This window comes from Eschrichtius robustus, chromosome 6, assembly GCF_028021215.1.
Source record: "Eschrichtius robustus isolate mEscRob2 chromosome 6, mEscRob2.pri, whole genome shotgun sequence".
NCBI classification, from domain to species: domain Eukaryota; kingdom Metazoa; phylum Chordata; class Mammalia; order Artiodactyla; family Eschrichtiidae; genus Eschrichtius; species Eschrichtius robustus.
Genome location: NC_090829.1, coordinates 74,198,736 through 74,219,551, shown reverse-complemented (window position 1 = coordinate 74,219,551; position 20,816 = coordinate 74,198,736). Strand labels below are relative to the sequence as shown.

General features: G+C 35.9%; 2 protein-coding genes and 1 pseudogene across 2 annotated transcripts in view; 2 read left to right on the top strand and 1 right to left on the bottom strand.

Moving 5' to 3' along the window:
* PIGX (phosphatidylinositol glycan anchor biosynthesis class X) overlaps window positions 1-20,816 on the top strand; it is a 32,155-nt gene that overhangs the window by 8,317 nt on the left and 3,022 nt on the right. The window contains exons 4-6 of the mRNA XM_068545656.1: window positions 8,311-8,452; window positions 17,912-18,125; window positions 20,026-20,126. Coding sequence (XP_068401757.1) covers window positions 8,311-8,452; window positions 17,912-18,125; window positions 20,026-20,126 — 457 coding nt within the window. The remainder of the gene's footprint in view (window positions 1-8,310; window positions 8,453-17,911; window positions 18,126-20,025; window positions 20,127-20,816) is intronic.
* On the bottom strand, window positions 5,065-5,684 carry LOC137766654 (ras-related protein Rab-5A pseudogene; annotated as a pseudogene).
* The window catches only part of PAK2 (p21 (RAC1) activated kinase 2), a 96,369-nt gene continuing 93,659 nt past the window's right edge, over window positions 18,107-20,816 (top strand). Inside the window, exon 1 of the mRNA XM_068546508.1 lies at window positions 18,107-18,125. The gene's annotated coding sequence lies outside the window, so the exon portion shown is untranslated. The remainder of the gene's footprint in view (window positions 18,126-20,816) is intronic.

Genomic DNA, 20,816 nt, shown 5'->3' with positions numbered 1-20,816 from the left:
GTCTGAGTCCTTCACCTTTTTTTTTGAAAGTTGTTTTGGTTATTCTAGACCCTTTGCATTTTCATATAACTTTTGAAATCAACTTGTAGATTTCTTCAAAAAAGCTTCATAAAATTTTGGTTGGGATTCTGTTGAAACTCTAGATCAATTTGTACAGAACTGATATGTTAATAGTAATGAATGTTCCAATGCATGAATATAGTATTTCCACTTATTTAGCTTTTATCAGTTTATCTTAACAATATTATAACTTTCAGAGTATAGGTCTTGCATATATTTTGTTAAATTAACCCCTAGGCATTATCTTTTTGAAATATTACTAGATTTGGTTTGCTAATTCTTTGTTAAGGATTTTCATTTCATGTTCTTGAGGGATATTGGTCTTTTTTTTTGATGTGATGCCTTATTCTGGTTTTGGTGTCAGGGCAATGCCAGCCTTGTAGAATAAATTGGGAAATATTTCCTTCTTCTCTATTTTCTGATTGCGTAGCATTGGCATTACCTCTTCCTTAGATGTTTAATAGAATTCAACAATAAAACCATCTAGGCCTGGGACTTCCCTGGTGGTCCAGCGTTTAAGACTCCATGCTCCCAATGCAGGGGGCCTGGGTTTGACCCCTGGTCCGGGAACTAGATCTCACATGCCACAACAAAGATCCCGCACGAGGCAGCGAAGATCCCACTGGCTGCGACTAAGACCCGGTGCAGCCAAATAAATAAATTAATTAATATTTTTTAAAAAACCAAAAAAACAAACATCTAGGCCTGAGGTTTTCTATGTGAGAAGGCTTTAAATTGTTTTTATTACAAATTGAAGATATGGAACTATTCAGATATTTTATTTCTTGTATCAGTTTTAGTGACTTTTTTCTTTCCAGGAATTTGTCTGTTTTATTTAAGTTGTTTAATTTATTGGAATAAAATTATTCAAATATTCCCTTATTGTCCTCTTAGTATGTAGAGGTTGTGTAGTAATGTTCCCTCTTTCATTCTGGTAATTTGTGCTTTTTTCTTTCTTTCATGATCAGTCTAGAGATTTACCAATGTTATTGATCTCTGCAAAGGAAATATTTCATTGATTTTTCTTTATTATTTTTCTCTATTATATCTTCTCTATTATATTTCTCTATTATTTTTCTCATTATATTTTCTCTGTTCATTTCTATTATTCTCTCTATTATTTGTCTACTTTCTCTTTCATTAATGTCTGCGCTTTATTATCTCCTTCCTTTTTACTTTAAGTTTAATTTCCTCTTCCTTTTTAGTTGTTTAATATGGCAGTTTAGGTTATTGATTTTTAGACCTTTTCCCCCCTAATATAAGTATCTTTGCATTTAAAAGTATAAATTTCTATGCATGGATAAAGAAGATGTGGTATATATATATACAATGGAATACTACTCAGCTGTAAAAAAAGAACAGAATTTTGCCATTTGCAGCAAAATGGATGGACTTGGAGGGCATTATGCTAAGTGAAATAAGTCAGACAGAGAAAGACAAATAAGGTATGATATCACTTATATGTGGAATCTAAAAATACAACAAACTAATGAATGTAACAAAAAATAAGCAAACTCACACATACAGAGAACAAACTAGTGGTTACCAGTGGGGAGGGGCAACATACAGGTAGGGGAGTAAGAGGTACAAACTATTAGGTATAAAATAAGCTACAGAGGTATATTGTACAACATGGCGAGTATAGCCAGTATTTTATAATAACTATAAATGGAGTATAACCTTTAAAAATTGTGAATCACTCTATTATATACATGTAAGCTACGTAATATTGTATAGCAACTATACTTCAATAAAAAACAAATAAACAAAAAAGTATAAATTTCCTTCTAAGCAGAGCTTGAGTTATATCCTACAAATTTTCTTTAATTTTATTATTTTTTTAATGATTTTTTAAATTGGAGTATGGTTGCTTTACAATATTGTGTTAGTTTATACTGTACAGCAAAGTGAATCAGCTGTACATATACATATATCCCCTCTTTTTTTGGATTTCCTTCTCATTTAGGTCACCACAGAGTATTGAGTAGAGTTCCCTGTGCTATACAGTAGATTCTCATTAGTTATCTATTTTATACGTAGTATCAATAGTGTATATCTGTCAATCCCAACACTACATCTGTCAATCCCAAACACTACATCTGTTTCTGTATTTCTGTTGTCCTACAAATTTTGACATATTTGTTTTCATTTTTGTTTTTTAAAGATATGTTGACTATATGTGTGTGGGTCTATTTCTGGGCTCTCTATTCTGTTCCATTGATCTATTTTCTATTCTTTCACTGGTACCACACTGTTTGGATCACTGCAGCTTTTTTAATTTTATTTTTTGGCTGTGCTGCATGGCATGCCGGATCTTAGTTCCCCAACCAGGGATCGAACCCATGCCCCCTGCAGTAGAAGTGTGGAGCCCTAACCACTGGACCACCAGGGAATTCCCCTATTTTCATTTTCATTTAGTTCAATATATTTTCTAATTTCCTTTTTTATTTCATCTTTGGTGTCAGTCCTTTAGCCACAATTGTTTGATTTTAAGGTTTTAGGGGATTTTCCAGAAATCTTTTATTGATTTTTTTTTCTTTTTATAATAACCATTTTATTTCAACCTGAGCACCTTAGTATATAACTAAACACTGGTGAACTGTTTTCCTTACTAATTCTGAATTACTGTAAATGTACAAGTTGTGCTAACAGTTCAACACTTGAATAGATTAAATCATCTCTGACACATGGTAGATCTCATACCTAAAACAATTAGTGCAATATACCTAACCTATCAAAATCAAATGAATTGGGAAAACAAGGCTGCATTATCGTTACTAACATATCAGAATATTTAATGTTATAAATTACAGGTATGTTGTTTATTATGGTTCTAGCCATGTAGGAACAACTGAAGCCCCTTTCTTTCAAACGGGGAGAGAAGAAAAAAATTGTTTTAGTAACTATTCATTTGCATACTTTTTTTTTAACCTCTTTATTAGAGTATAATTGCTTTACAGTGGTGTGTCAGCTTCTGCTTTATAACAAAGTGAATCAGTTATACATATATACATATACGTATGTCCCCATATCTCTGCCCTCTTGCATCTCCCTCCCTCCCACCCTCCCTATCCCACCCCTCTAGGTGGTCACAAAGCACTGAGCTGATCTCCCTGTGCTATGTGGCTGCTTCCCACTAGCTATCTATTTTACGTTTGGTAGTGTATATATGTCCATGCCACTCTCTCACTTTGTCCCAGCTTACCCTTCCCCCTCCCCGTATCCTCAAGTCCATTCTCTAGTAGGTCTGCGTCTTTATTCCTGTCTTGCCCCTAGGTTCTTCTGACCATTTTCTTTTCTTTTTTTTTTTTTTTTTTTTTTTTAGATTCCATGTATATGTGTTAGCATACGGTATTTGTTTTTCTCTTTCTGACTTACTTCACTCTGTATGACAGTCTCTAGGTCCAGCCACCTCACTACAAATAACTCAGTTTCGTTCCTTTTTATGGCTGAGTAATATTCCATTGTATATATGTGCCACATCTTCTTTATCCATTCATCTGTCGATGGACACTTAGGTTGCTTCCATGTCCTGGCTATTGTAAATAGAGCATTTGCATACTTTCAAGCAACTCTTAAATATTACAGAAAAGTAATAAACATATATGTGGAAACTACCATGCATTACCCTACTTACAGCACGGCTGAAGACTAACTTTAAAATAAGTTTGGGGACTTCCCTGGTGGTCCAGTGGTAAAGAATCTGCCTTACAATGCAGGGGACATGGGTTCGATCCTTGGTCAGGGAACTAAGATCCCACATGCCATGGGGCAACTAAGCCCACATGCCGCAACTACTGAGCTCATGCCCTGGAGCCTGCACGCCACAACTAGAAAAGAGAAAACCCACACGCCACAACTAGAGAGAAGCCCGTGGGCTGAACAAAGAGCCTGTGCACCACAACCAAGACCCGACGCAGCCAAAAATAAATAATAAAATAAAATAAGTTTGAATGTGCATGATTGTTAATGTATTGACTGTATTATGTCCAACGGGGACAAAAGCTCCTTCTTTGCCCCTAAACAACAAAACCTACATAATGACCAGCGGTGATTAAACAGAATCACAGACACCTGGTTTGTTTCCTTTTGTTGATAAGCTCACATGTTTGAAGGGAACACTGTTGATCAAGATGCACTTATCATTTTTCATATTCCTAAAACAAGATGGGGTTACATTTGATTTTTTTAAATATATTTAATTATTTATTTATTTCGTTGTGCCGGGCCTTAGTTGCTGCAGGCGGGCTCCTTAGTTGCGGCTCAAAGGCTCCTTAGTTGCGGCACGTGGGCTTCTCAGTTGTGGCATGCGAACTTCTTAGTTGCAGCATGCATGTGGGATCTAGTTCCCTGACCATGGATTGAACCCAGGCCCCCTGCATTGGGAGCGTGGTGTCCCATCCATTGTACCGCCAGGGAAGTCCCTACATTTGATTTTTTAAGCCCATTTAAAATATAACAGGACTAGCTATAGTTTAGATGCTACTGATGTTCATTTTTTTCCCTTGAAGATGTGGGACTGTTTTCTCTTGGATAATTTGTTAAAATGTGGAATGTACACTTTAAATATAGATACTAGGAGAAATTACTGTTAGCCTGAATACTGTAGCTAAGTATAAGTATCTTTAGAACCTCCTTCTAAATAAAGAATGTTTCTGAAGAGCTCCAAATCTTTTTCATAGAACTGTGGGTTCTGGTTAACTGTCGGTCCAGACAGTCATTTGTCTATATCTCTGGTGATGAGAAATGGTTCCCCCTAACCTTCCAATGAAATAAGTGCACACACAGCTCTCATTCTCTCCTTCTATTCCTGAAACATTAGTCAGGGACACATGGATGTTATTAAAAATTAAGTTCAAAACACTTAAAATAATTCTGTATTAGAAAATTGACTCTATTATAAGTCTCTTCTTTTTGGAAGTCATATTAAACTTGTTAAACGCTCCAATTCTACTGCTAACATTTAGAAAGCAGAAGAATATTCTACCTAGTTCAAACTGTAGGCTAGTAACTACAACGCTGACCCCTGGTTGGCTGTGTGGGTTCATTAAGGCCTGCTGCTCTTCCTCTGGCAGAATTTGCTCCTGGATTCTGTAGTTCATTCTTTGGCAGCTTTTTAGCTATTACTGTGAATATTTCATTTACATTTATTGATGTTTGAGCTGATGTCTTCGTGAATAACTTGTCATCTGCATAGGACTGCGCTTCCTGGAAATCTCAGCCCTTTTATTCTAGGTTGGCCTTGTTTCCTGGTAAAGCTATGACTATGTTAGGACTCACTTGCCTCTGAAGTTCTTTGACCCAGTTTCTTGCTCTTGCAGAGGACTCCTCATTTGTGATATCATATGCAACTAATGGCTGCCTGTAGTCCTCTGTAGTACATCGGTGCTAGGCTATGACATCATTCTTGACCAGCTGTATCTCATGTCCCATATTTCACACAGCTTAAAAAGCAGCCCCAGTGGTGCTCTCTTGAAATTCATGAAAGTGGTCCTTCACAGCACGAAGCACCAGGTTTGATTTGCCAACAGCAGGCTCTCCCAGAAGTACTAGTTTGTACCAGCATACTGTATTTTATTTCCAGTGTTTGGCCCGTTGGGTCTTGTTGCTCCTTGATTAGCCATGTTTAAATTTGAAAGAAGTCCCTAATTTCAGTCTCTTAGATCAGTTTCCAGGATGCGAGGTGTCAATTTTTCTCTTTCTGGAACTGAAGAAACCTGAGACCACACATGCAGGGCTGTGGGGCTGAAGCTACCTGGCAGCAGATCCCAGGCATAGCCCGAAGGACAAGAGAGAAGCTGAAGCTGTGGCTTTGGTGGAGGCGGTGTCTCCTCCTCCTATTGATTTCCAATTTAATTCCATGTGGTTAGAGACCGTATTCTGCATGATTTCAGTTCTTTTAAACTTCTAGAGACTTATTGCCCAGCATATAGTTTTTCTTATGCACTGAGTATGATCTGTAATTGTTAATCAGATCAACTAAATTGAAGGTTGTTCATGCCTTCTGTATCCTTACTGATTTTTTCTCTACTTGTTCTATCCGTTACGGAGAGAAGGGCATCGAAATCTTTTTCTCTAATTGTGGATTTGTCTGTTTATCCTTGTAGTTCAACCAGTTTTTGCTAAGAAGTAAAATACATGAATACTTTGAAGCTCTGTTTTTAGGTGCATAAAGTACATTTAGGATTGTTATATTTTCTTGATGATTGACCCTTTTATTTTTGTGTAATGTCCTTCTTTATCCCTGACAATATTCCTTGTCCTGAAGTCCACTTTTTAAGTGTTAATATAGCCACTCCATATTTATTGTTATTAACATTTGCATACATTTTCCCGTCTTTCTACTTTTATCTCTGTGTTTATATTTAACGTTTCTTGTAGACAGCATATAGTTAAGTGTTACTATTTTATCCAGTTTGTCAATCTCTACATTCTAATTGGAGTGATTAGACTATTTACTTTTAATATAAATATAGATTTGGTTGTTTGATTTAAATCTATCCATCTTGCTACTTTTTTTCTATTTGTCCCATCTAATCTTTTTTCTTTTTTCTGCCTTATTTTGGATAAATGGAATATTTTTTAATCATTCCATTTTATCTCCATTTTTGGCTTATTAACTATACCTCTCTCTTTTTAAAAAATTGTTTGCTTTAGGGTTTACAATTTTAACTTATATAGTCTACCTTCAAATAATATTATTGTATACCATGAATAATGTATGAATCTTAGAATAGTTCACTTCTTTCTCCTCCCCTTTATGCTATTCTTGCCATACATTTATTAACTTTACATGTTTTGCTTATTTATAAACACTACCATATATTGTTGTTACTTTTGCTCTGAACAGCCAGTCATATATTTTTTACATTGTTATTTACTTAAATTGTGGTAAAATGTCCATAACATAAAATTTGCCATCTTAACCGTTTTTAATTGTACACTTCAGTGGCATTAAGGACATTCACATTGTTGTGTTACCGTCACCACTATCCATCCATAAATCTCTTCATGTTGCAAAACTGAAACTCTGTGCCTCTTAACAATAACTCCCCATTCTTCCTTTCCCCCTGCCCCAGGCAACCACCATTCTATTTCTATCTCTATGGGAATCTCTGCTAAACCCTTTGGTCTCTACCTTCGGTTGGTTGGAATGCAGTGTCTCCCCACCCTGTGCGAAATTTCAGAATTTCTCATCTTTCACTTCCCTTGTAATTCTTTGTCTAGTCTTGTGGAGTTACATCTTACTCACGCTTATTTTAGTATTCAACAAAAACTCAAGAGGACTCCATTTCAGACTTCTAGAACTCTTTCTACGAAGTTCCTTCCTTTCTGGAACAGCGCTGTGACGTCTAGCTACTTAAGCCTCCCTTATCTTCTGTCTCTGTTTTCTCACTTAAGCAAAACCACCGTGCTTTGGATCTTCTTCCCTGCGCTTGGTCCAGAATGGGCCTCCAGACAGAATGCCGGGACAATTATACATTTAGGTTTATAATCTATTTCAAATTAATATTTGTAGTATGGTATGAGGTAGAGGTCAAGATTCAGTTTTTTCTATATAGATACGCAGTTGTTACAGTACCATTTGCTGAAAAGACAATCTTTTTTTTTTTTTAAACTTTTTTTTAAATTTTAATTTAAAAAAAAAATTTATTTATTTATTTATTTATGGCTGTGTTGGGTCTTCGTTTCTGTGCTAGGGCTTTCTCTAGTTGTGGCAAGCGGGGGCCACTCTTCATCGCGGTGCGCGGGCCTCTCACTATCGCGGCCTCTCTTGTTGTGGAGCACAGGCTCCAGACGCGCAGGCTCAGTAATAGTGGCTCATGGGCCCAGTTGCTCCGCGGCATGTGGGATCTTCCCAGACCAGGGCTCGAACCCGTGTCCCCTGCATTGGCAGGCAGATTCTCAACCACTGCGCCACCAGGGAAGCCCTGAAAAGACAATCTTATCCCCATCAAATTATATTGGCACCTTTATTTTAAAAAGTGTGTGTCTGTTTCTGGACTCCATCCCTTTCCACTGATCTTTGTCTGTTTTCACACTAATACTATATTATGGCTTATGACATGAATTTATGAAAGATCTAATGAGTGGTTCTGATGTGATATAAATATTTCATTTGACTTGATATAATCTTGTTTTGAAAAACTAATTTGAAATATAGTATTTCTACTAACTTGAATATAACGTTATACTAGCTCATTTAAAAAATGAATGTAGATATTTACTTTAAACATACTTGTCTTACAGAGACCTGTTAATAAAAGTGAAATTTGGAGAGAGCATTGAGGACTTACAGACCTGCCGACTCTTAATTAAACAGTACATCCCGACAGGACTTTTTGTGGATCCGTATGAGTTGTCTTCATTACGAGAGAGAAACATAACAGAGGTACAAGTGTTAGAGGGGTTTTTTTTTGAGAGAAATTATTGTAGGGATGCTATAATTTGGATTAAGGCTAAATAGGTAAGACAACATTGTAGTACTTTTGTATTGAATTTTTTAAAGTGTATAAAGTAGCCTTTTAAAGATAGGACGGGAGTATTCTTTAAAAAGTGAGTGATACCTGTCATACTTGTCAGTAATAAGCCAACTAAACTGATGTTATTAAAGCTTCTCTTTGAGAAGATTAATGGTTAATAAATACTGCTTCAACAACAACTTTGTTAAATTGACATATACCCCAACACCTGTATAATTTGGATATGGGAGGAAACGAAACAAATATTTATTGGATATCTGTATGACAAATATCTTCTTTTTTTTTTAAAGGAAGCAAGGTAAAATTAAGCATTATAAGAAAGATTATGTCCCAAACCCTTTACATAGATTAATCTTATAACAACCTTGGAAAGATTGCATTTTATAGATAAGGAAACAGGCACAGAGAGGCCAAATAACTTATCCAGGATCACATAGGCAAATGGAAAAGCCAAGAAATGAATCCAGGATTGTCTAATTGCAAAGTTGTCGTTCTTTTGGGAAATAAATCTTACTCCTTAGCTAAGGGTTTTGCTAACTTTGATAAGCATCACCCATGCAGGTTATTGTCTGCCTGGGAAAGTTTAATTCAGCAGTTCATATTGGACCCCCAAATCTGTTAATGACTCAAGTGATTCCTATTAAGAAATTTTGGGGGACACTGTCTTAGTTCATAGGATTATAATCTATATATGAATTTTTAAAAGGCAAAATGGATACGCTTGGAGTCATTTATGATGGCGGTTTATTTCTAATTGTGGTTTAGGCCAATTTCTTCACCTGTTTTATTAAGTTTGTTTTTGAGTAGGTAATTACATTCTCATGATTCAAAATTCAGGGGGTGTAAAAATGTATACATGATAAGCGTCCACCTATTTTTTAACCCCCAGTCACCATTTCTTCCTGTGTTCTGGAAATACTGTGTTTTTGGAATCATAAGTTTCACTCAATCAAACTGTGTTCGGACTTCTGCCTTGGCCAAGTTGGAGAACAGGGACCAGATTTACTTTCCCACTTAAACAACCAAGAAATAGACAAAATATATGAAATAATGGAAAAAATAATTGAATATCAGGCAGTGAAGGCAGTGATATCTTAGAGGTGGGAAATAAATAAGGTTAGCCCTTCAGTTGTCCTAGCTTTTTGCATGAGAGTTTTCAGGCTGTAGTACAGGGAGGGTGAACCCGAGCAGAGCCTGGTGAACTTCTTGAGTTGAGGAGATAAAGGTAAGATTTGGGAAAGACCAAAGTCACTAGAATTCACTAGACAGTGTACCAGAGAGGAGAGAACTGCAAAGAGACAAACTGCAGAGATCCATAGAGGTTCCCCTCAAGTACGTAGTTGAGTATTAATTAATGCATGCATGTGAGGAAACTGCTTGATGCTGGGAAAAGAACCATATGAAAAAATTAGAGGTAACAGTGTCTCACACCGGCTCAGTTGTAGTGCCTGTTCCCAACAACCAGACTAGGAAAATCCTCGTAATTCACTGGGCATTGGATAGATTAAACAGAAGAACTTTTACTCAGTAGTGGGGAATACTAAGCCCTAGACTGCACATTGCTTCAGTCCTGCTTAACAAATTTCAAAACGAAGACCTTCCAAAAATCAAACTGTTGCAAGTAAATTTACTGCATTCCAAACAAAGCTCAAGAATATTTATAGGAATGCAGAAATATCTAGCACCCAAAAAGATCAAAATGTCTTGACTCTAATAAAAAGTTTGCAAGGATGCAAGGATGTGGGAAAATATGACCTGTAATGAGGAGATAAATGAATCAGTCAAAACTGATGCAGAACTGACCCAGATATTAGAATTAACAGACAGGCCAAGAAAATAGTTATTGTAACTGTATTCCATATGTTCAAAAAGGTAAGTAGAGAAATGGAAGATACATGAAAGGACAGTTGACCTTTTAAAGATTAAGACTACAAAGTGTGAGATGGAAAATATTCTGGATGAAATGAATGGCAGATCAATGCAGAAGAAAAGATTAATGAACTTGAAATCGTAGCAATAGAAACTACCAAAAATATAAAAGAGATAAAAAAAGAAATGTAAAAAGTGAGTAGAGCATTAGTGAGTTATGGGACAACTTCAAGTGGCCCCCACCATAAGTGAAACTGGGCTGCTTCCAAGAGATGTCTGCACCCCTGCACTCATTGCAGCACTGTTTACAATAGCCAGGGTATGGAAACAACCTAGGCGTCCATCAGTGGATGAACAGACAAAGAAATGTCAGAGAGAGAGATAGATATGAAAATGAGAGCTATATATAAATGTGTATATACATGTGTGTGTATGTGTGTATATATATGTGTATATACACATAAATATGTATACACACACAGACACACAGTGGAATGCTATTCAGCCATAAAAAAGAAAATCCTGCCATTTGCAACAAGACACATGAACTGTGAGGGCATTATGCTAGGTAAAATAAGTCAGAGGAAGACAAATATTGTATGATCTCACTTATATGTGGAATCTAAGAAAAACTGAACTCAGAAACAGAGAGTAGATTGTTGGTTGCCAGGGGTGAGAATGTGGGAAAAATGGGTAGTCAAAGAGTACAAACTTCCAGTTATAAGATGAGTAAGTTGTGAAAATCTAATGTACAGCACGGTGACTATAGTTAACGATACTGTGTTGTATACTTGAAACTTGCTAAGAGAGTATACTTTAAAAGTACTCGCCTCACACACACACACACGCATAAAGGTAATTATGTGAGGTGATGGATGTGTTAACTAATCTTATTATGGTAATCATTTTGTAATATATACATATATCAGATCTTCATGTTGTACACCTTAAACCTACACAATGTTGTATGTCAATTATATCTCAATAAAGCGGGGGTGGGGAGGTGTAATGGGAGTCCACAAGGAGAGAGGAAAGAGATGGAGATGGAAAAAATATTTGGAGAAATAATGACTGAGGGACTTCCCTGGTGGTCCAGTGGTTAAGAATCCTCCTTCCAATGCAGGGGATGCGGGTTCAATCCCTGATTCGGGAACTAAGATCCCACAGGCCACGGGACAACTAAGCCCGTGCACCATAACTGGTGAGCCTGCGTGCCTCAACTAGAGAGCCCGTGTGCCACAAACTATAGAGCCTACGCTCTCTAGAGCCCGCATGCCACAACTAAAGAGCCCATGCACTCTGGAACCCATGTGCCGCAACTAGAGAGAAGCCTGCGTGCTGCAATGAAGAGCCTGTGTGCCATAACGAAAGATCCTACATGCCACAGTGAAGATCCGGTGTGTCGCAACTAAGACCCAACGCAGCCAGAAAAAAAGAAATAATGGCTAAGAAATTTTCAAATTTGATGAAAACTATAAACCCACATATCTACGATGCTCAAGTACAAGAAATATGAAGGAAACTACACCAAGGTACATGATAATCCAATTGTTTAAAACAATGATAATGAGAAAATCTTAAAAGCATCAAGATGAAAAAAACACATGTAAAATACAGAGGACCAAAGATAAGAATAACAGCAGATTTCTTGCCAAAAATAATGCAAACAAGAAAATGGAGTAGCATCATCTTTATTGAAAGAAAAAACCTGTGAATTTAGAATTCTGTAGCCAGTGAAAATACCTTTCAAGGTGAAGGTGAAATAAAGACTTTTTCAGAGGTACAGGCTGAAAGAATTCATTACCATCAGACCTCCAATACAAGAAATGTTAGAAGAGGTCCTTCAGGCAGAAGGAAAATGATACCAAATGAAATCTATATGTACACCAAGGAAAGACTAGCACTTGTAATGATAACTACATGGGTAAATATGACTTTTTTCTCTTATTATTTAAATTTTTCCAAGATAATTGACAAAAAATAATAACAATGTAGTGTAGCCATTCTTAACCATGTCTAAGAATAAAATGTATGATAGCACTATCACAAAAGTTGGGAAGTGAAAAATGAAATACACTTTTGTAAGGTTGTTTTGCTAAATGTAAGGTAGTTTAATATCACTTGAAGGTAGACTCTGCTACATTAAAGATGTTTACTATAAACCCTAAAGTAACCGTAAAAAATAACAAAATAAAAAGTTGTAGTTAATATGCCAGCAAAGCGGATTAAATGGAACTATAAAAAACATTGAGTCACTCGGAAAGAAGGAAGAGAAAGAAGATAAAGGGAACAAAAAATAGATGTAAGATATAGAGAACAAGATGAATTGAACTTAACCATATCAATAATCATATTAAGTGTAAATGTCTAAATATCTCCATTGAAAGGCAGAGATTTTCAGATTGGATAAGAAAGCAAGACCCAACTGTATGTTGCATACAAGAAATGAACTTTAAATTTTAAAACAAAAGATAGAACATGCTCACACTGATCAAAAGAAAGCTGCTATATTAATATTAGGCAAAGGGATTTCAGAGCCAAGACTATCACCAGTGCTAAGGAGGGTCATTTTGATAAAGGGATCAACTAATCAGAAGGAATAATAATAATCCTAAACATTTATGCCACTAATAACAGAGATTCAAAATGCACAAAGAAAAACTGGTAGAACTGTAAGGTGAAATAGATGAATCCACAGTTATAGTTGGAGATTTCGGTACCCTTCTCTCAATAATTGACATAATAAGTAGACAGAAAGTTGATAAGGATATGGAAGATTTGAACAAAACTATCAACCAACTTGACCTGATTAGCATTCATGGAACACTCCACCTGACAACAATAGAATACACGTTCTTTTTTAGGTGTACATGGAATATTTACCAAGATAGATCACTTTAGGCCATAAAACAAGCCTCAATAAATTTAGAAGAATTCAAGATGTCCAAAGAATATTCTCTGACTACAAAGGAATTAAATTATAAAGAACAGAAAGATCTCTAGAAAACCCTCAAACATTTGGGAACCAATTAGCATACTTCTAAGTAATCCATGGCCAAAGGAGAAATCAAAAGGGAAATAAAGAATTTTGAACTGAATGGAAATGAAAACACAAAATATCAGAACTAATGGGGTACTGCTAAAGCTGTGTTTAGGGGGAAATTTGTAGCACTAAAATGCCTATTTTAGAAAGAAGAGAGGTCTCAGTCAGTGTTTTCAGCTAAGCCTCCTTAATCTATGAAAAGAAGAGCACATGAAACCAAAGTAGAAGAATGTAAATAGTGAAGGTCATAGCAGAAATTAATGAACTAGAAAACAGAAACACAATAGGGAAAGCCAGTGAAACCAAAAACTTGTTCTTTAAGAGGGATAAAATTGATAGACCCTTAGCCAGACTGATTATAAAAAAAATAAGTACTGTTAGAATTAACATCCTTGTGTCAGAAAAGTATTGTACATTTCATTTTTATAGTTTTACATTTTTACATTATACAAGTTATTCAAAGATACCAATTACTGTGTCTTAACTGGAGTGTTTTGGGTTGTTTTGAAAGAGCTCTAGCCTATGAGAGGAAGATCTGTTGAATGTTACAGATATGGTACAAAAGTTTTATAGCTTAATTCATTTAACTTTGCTCTGGTGGTTTATGACACGTGTAGTTGAGTGTTGTCATGAAAAAGTATAGGTCCATGTCTGTTAACCAGTGCATGTTGCTCTAGGATTAATTTTTGTTACATAATTTCAATTTTTATTTTATTTTATTTTATTTTATTTTATTTTATTTATTTATTTATTTATTGCTGGCTGTGTTGGGTCTTCGTTTCTGTGCGAGGGCTTTCTCTAGTTGCGGCAAGCGGGGGCCACTCTTCATCACGGTGCACGGGCCTCTCACTGTCGTGGCCTCTCTTGTAGTGGAGCACGGGCTCCAGACGCGCAGGCTCAGTAATCGTGGCTCACGGGCCCAGTTGCTCCGCGGCATGTGGGATCTTCCCAGACCAGGGCTCGATCCCATGTCCCCTGCATTAGCAGGCAGACTCTCAACCACTGCGCCACCAGGGAAGCCCCTATAATTTCAATTTCTTGATAACATTCTGTTGCCATTGTTTTATCATGGTGAAAGTGGAACAATGAATTCTGACTTTTGTGGATCAGCGTAGAGTCACTGGACTTTTTGGGGTTGCACTGATGGTTTGGCACGTGTTTGGGAGATTTACCAGCATCCAACTATTGTCTAGATCACTTTTGATTGTCAGGTTATGATTTTCAAAAATATTTCTCTATTATTTTGAATCTAAAGTGATACACATACCTGTAACTGTCTTTTGAGATTTTGATCACCTGTCATTTGGTGTACCTACTTGTACATTTCCCCCTCTTCCCTATTGTACCTAGGTGTCAAGAAATTCATAGCCTAAACTCCTGAGTCGGCTCCAGGACCTCAGACTGTTGTTTGTGGACTAGCTTCTGCTGGTTCTTATTTGATCTTGGTTTAAAATGGATTTGGGTCTCTGTTGAGGTTCATTAAAAAGAAATTATCCCCGTTTAAAATTTTGAGACATAATTCACATGACATAAAATTCACCCTTTGGAAATGTGTAATTTAGTAGTTTTTAGTATATTCATAAGGTTGTGCAACCATCACCACTATCTAATTCCAGATATTTTCATTACTTGCAAAAGAAAACCCCTATAAGGCTGATTTTTGAGATTCAGGTACCCAGAATAAAATTTTTTGAACCATCATCAAATAATCCTTTGACCAACAGGGCCCTACCTGAAGACCAGAATGCCATGTGTAGCAATTTGCCTCATTTTCATTATATCCCAGTTTAAATTCATATTAAAAATATTCTCAATTTTTGGCAAGTGACCATATTTTTATTTCTATGGAAAAATAAGCAGTAAACAAACAAAAATAAACAAAACAGCTCAATAATTAGAGAAGCTGAAGATCATAGTACCATCATAAATTCTAAATAGCACAATCAGGAATATACTTTATGTTAGTCCTACTTACTACACTTAATTTTCAATTAGATACATGGGCTATTTTATATTACTTAACCTAATTGAATAGGAGAGTCAGTTTGACCTGGCTTTGAATCTTGTCTCCTTTACTTATTAGCTACAGTATATTGTTTATCCACCCTGATACTTTGTTTGCTCATTTATATAATGGGGCTAAGAGTTCCTACCTGATAGGGTTCTTGTGAAAATTAAAGGAGATAACATATATAAACCACTTAGTGAAATACCTAAGTACTCAAAGAAGGTTATCTTTATTATCCTGTCATCTGTGTTGACGAGATAGAAAATTTGGGCTTATGTGTTATTTTGATTTGTAACTAGCTGTACCCAAAGAGAGTTCATTAATAAATTTCTAGCAGGAGGTCTTTAGTAAAATTCCTTAGGGGTTTGCTCTTGTGATCCTCCTGGTCAACATTTTTATCCTTAGATAAAAATACGGAAGACACAGTTATCAAGTTCATAAATGTTACATAAATGCTGGTTGACAGATTGGGATTTCAATTAAATCTCAACAGCATAGAAAAAATGGACTGTAGCCAGAAAGATAAATTTAATAGAGAGAGATATAAAGCCCTGCATTTAATTAGTAAAACATCAATTACTCGAAAAAATAGGATGGGAGTTATTTAAAGTTTTGTGCAAAAAGTTCAAATGAAAACTATAAGGATGAATAGGCAGAGCACAGGGTCAGTGAAACTATTCTGTATGATACTGTAATGACGGATACGTGTCATTTTACATTTGTGAAAAATCCATAGAATATACAATGTAAAGAGTGAACCCTAACTTAAACTATGGACTTTAGTTAATAATAATGTTCATCAGTTGTAACAAATGTACCAAACTGTTGTTAATAATAGAAAAAACTCTGAGTGTGTGTGGGAGCTGTGGGGAGTATGTGGGAATGCTGTTATTTTCTGCTCAGTTTTTCTGTAAAACTAAAACTGCTCTAAAAAATGAAATCTATTAATTTTAAAAAATAATATATAGAGAGATAGTATATAGATATGTGTCACACTGAAATGAGGCTGCTAAAAAGCTAATGCAATTTTTACACCTAGAAACTGAAACAAAAAAAAAGCTAATGCAATTTTTGCTGAAGAAGGTAGTGTCGCTACTATTTTCTCTGAGTATTTTGGAAGGCAACTGATAAGATGAATGGTTTAGAAACCATGTCATGAGAAACCAAGAAAACTGCATATTTCTCTGGGGAGGAGAAAACTTAGTGGAGGCAGTGTGGTTGCCTTCTGACGTATAAGGGACCCTTAGTAAAACAGAGGACATATTTATTGCAGATATTGTAAGTATCGACAATTGGTGAATTATTATGGGTCAGAGCATCAAGTTTCTACTAATAAAAAAGGAATAATTTTAACAGTACATAAAGTGAGATGACTCAAAATAATGAACTCCCTACCAGTCATTGAAAGCATTAAAATAGTGGCTGGATACTTGATAAATACCCTCATGGAACAGTGGTTTAACTTGATTACCTCTAGGTTCCTTATGACTCAAGATTATATAATTCCTTGACCTTTGCCAATAAGTTCTGTTACTCCTGTGATGAACAGAGAAGAAACAACATGTGAAAATATAGCACTTGGTATCACTGTCAAATAGAAGAATTAGAATGCTCGCTGTGGTGGGTAGAAGCTAATGCTGGTTTTTTCTCTTTCCATAAAGAATCTAGAGAAAACTTGCGTGTGTGTATCCATACACACACACACACGAACACAGATTATGTGTATAATGTTGATATACATGTGTATGTGTGTGCATATGTATATATGTGTGGTTTCACACATAAATATGTATGTATGTGTATATGGATACATTTGTAAGTTAGGGCTAATTTCTGCCACATGTGCAGTTTTACTTTTGGTGTAGAATACTTACTTTAAAATGTTTTTTACCATATTATTTTTTAAAAGAATCATTTACCATTTTTTCCATTAACTTTTTATGCCCAGTATGGAAAGAGTGCTGACCTTTGCTTAGACTTCCTGACCGCAGTGCTCTATCTTACTCACTACCATCTTACTTCTGTGAAGAACAGGAAATTAGCAGAATGACACCAATCATTTTAACCCAATACTGGGTTAACTGTTTTTGTCATAGTTTTCATACTTATTGAATAATGCTATATTTATTCATGAAATTTCTTTTCTTAGTACCTGTGTAGTTACCTAAACAAAGGTTGATAAGGAAATTACATAGAAATTTTTATTATGGGGAAATTTCACACCCCAGAGTATAGTTTCCTCAGTTTACTTTTAGTAAATGTCTATTAAACACACATCACATCTTGTGTTTTCTACTTAAAATTGAGGGTGGAAGGGGAATGGAAATTGTTTATAAGGGGGGTGTTTTGACATTTTTGTTCATCTATATAACAATCTTCTGGTTTTATTTTTTTTTTAATCTTCCTCATTCATTTCTTCTGGACTAATATTTGTTTTCTTTTTGACAGGCAGTGATGGTTTCAGAAAATTTTAATATAGAGGCTCCCAACTATTTGTCCAAGGAGTCTGAAGTTCTCATTTATGCCAGACAAGATTCACAGTGCATTGATTGTTTTCAAGCTTTTTTGCCTGTGCATTATCGCTATCATCGGCCACATAGTAAAGATGGAGAAACCTTTATTGTGCTCAATAACCCAGATTTATTGATGTATTGTGACCAAGGTAAGGATTGCAAGTCTTTTTGGAGAGTTGAAAATAAAATTAAAGGTATGATGGTAAGTCTGAAGTCAAGGACAGTGATGACAAAATCATGTTTCTTTTTTCTTTCTTTTAAACTTTTTGATTGTAAAATAAAGCACAGATATAGAAAACTTCACAAATATATAGTTTAGTGACTTATTAGAAGGCAAATACCCATGTAACTACCACCCAGGTCAAGAAACAGAACTTTGCCAGCTGCCCTCACAGGAGCCCCACGTGTCCTGTCCCAATCTCCTTTCCTGTAAGAGTAACCCACTCTCCTGACTTCTAATCACTTCCTTATGTTTCTTTATACTTTTATCACTCAAGTGAGCATTCTTAGACGCTGTAGCTTAGTCTTGCCATTTTAAAAAAATGTTATTTCCATTAAGTCTCTTAATTTACAGATTTCCCCTCTATCTCCTTTAAAAAAAAATTTATCTGTTGAAGAACCGGGGTCATTTGAGACCCTATCATTGTTGGGGTTTGGGTGATTATACTTATTAGTTTATCTGACTTCTTTATTACTTGGAAATTGGCAGCTGGCTCCAGAGGTGTGATCAGATTCAGGTTTGATTCTTTTGGCAAGACTATAGGTGGTGCTGTGTTCTTTTATGAGTGGGCATATAATGTCTGGTTGTTTCTTTTTTCAGCCATTGATCCTTATTACTCCTTTGCTGCTTTCTGTTTCTTCATACTGATACTGCAGGATTTGTAGCTGTTAGTGCTTTGTGTCCACTCACATGTACTTTGGTGTTTAGGGGGGATACTTTGTCACCTAGTTTTGTTGTAAAAGTTGTCTATGAGTTATTGGGTTTGTGTGTGATTGTTCTTTCTGCTTTTATGTGTGGATTTTTTTTTTTGGCTGCGTTGGGTCTTTGTTGCTGCATGCGGGCTTTCTCTAGTTGTGGCGAGTGGGGGCTACTCTTCGTTGTGGTGTGTGGGCTTCTCATTGCGGTGGCTTCTCTTTGTTGCAGAGCACGGGCTGTAGGCACGAGGGCTTCAGTAGTTGTGGCTCGCGGGCTCTAGAGCTCAGGCTCAGTAGTTGTGGCGCACGGGCTTAGTTGCTCCACGGCATGTGGGATCTTCCTGGGCCAGGGCTCGAACCCGTGTCCCCTGCATTGGCAGGTGGATTCTTAACCACTGCACCACCAGGGAAGTCCCTATGTGTGGATTTGAGTAAATTAAAAAACTATGCTCTTATCATTTTCAGTCTTCCTACAATCAAGACTTTAAGAAGCCCCTTTCAGATTTTGGTTCTTTGTGTCTCCAAACAGAAGTCAGTAGCACTGTTACTAAAGATCGGCAGATAGAAAGTTTTTAATCATACATTTGCTGTCATCATATATTTCATGATGAGAAAACTTAAAAAGTATTCAACTGTGTTAGCTTTGTTTATCCAACCTAGTTTTCTGTTTCTTTTCATGGTACCTTTTACTTACCCTAAATAAACTTTGGAAAAGTGCCCCCTCCCAAGAGAGCCCCTGGGGTTCTGGAATTGTTCGTTTTTTTGGTCTGAGAGTTCTTTACACGGGTGTATTTTTTCTACGGAAATTTATCAGGTTGTAGGTTTAGGATCTGTTCATTTTTCTGAGATATGTTATAATTCAAAAAAAGTTTAAGTTAAAAAAAAAATGGCCCCTGGTGTAGTGGGATTTGTTAAGAAGTCATGCTCAACTTCTATACAGTCTTTGTAATTTTATAATTTCCTAGGCATCCACTTAGAACAGGCTATTAAAATAAAACAGCACATGATAGTTGGGTCCAAATCATGTACATTGTGTATTAAAATATTTGAATACTCATATCCCAACATGAAAGACTGGCCTAGCCTCTAGTCCAGATCAGTTTTCTGATATGGTGTTCTACCACTTTTTCTCAGAGTTTCCAATTTTGAAATGCTGGGCTCAGTCAGAAGTGACAGCTCCTTGTGCTTTGAACAGTAAGGATAACTGCCAATGGAACAATATGAAATATAAATCAGTAAGTTAATATTTTATGTTGTTTTAGGTCATGTGGCCTCATATAAAACTTTTTCTATAATGTTTCTGCCACGTTTAAGGGATTAGCATTTTATATTCTATCACAGAAAGCTGTTTTTTTGTTTGTTTTTAATGTTGTTTCTTTGTTACTAATGGCAACAGTCATAGAATCATTTAATTTGGGGGGTGGGGATTTAGAGTTAGTCCCAGTGCCTCATTGATCCAGAGCTTAAGTATAGCTGATGTGCTTTTTAAAAGTGTGGAATGGTAAAGAAAAACAGTGGTGTGTCCATCTGATTTTAATCAATAAAACTTCGCTTTATTTAGAACTTTTTATTAATTTTTGAGCAACAAAATGAATTAGTTGACTTCATTATATTACACAGAAAAAGTGAAAAAAGGAAAGTAAAACTCTAAAGTTGTATCATTTCTACTGTGGTTAAGTTTCTAGACAGTTGTATTGTTATTATAAATCTAAATCTAGGCTGTTTCAGGCCATTTTTAGCGTTTTAACCTCCCAACTTGTTTTCAGTTATTAAATTAGGTAAGTATTAGTACTTCATTAACACTGGCTTTGTCTAAGGAGTCTATAATTTTCTACTTACCCTCTTGAGCTAACATAGTCTACTTTCCTCTCTTCAGACTGGGAAGTCTTTGTACAACATATCTCTTTTCTTTCCCTCTTTTTTTC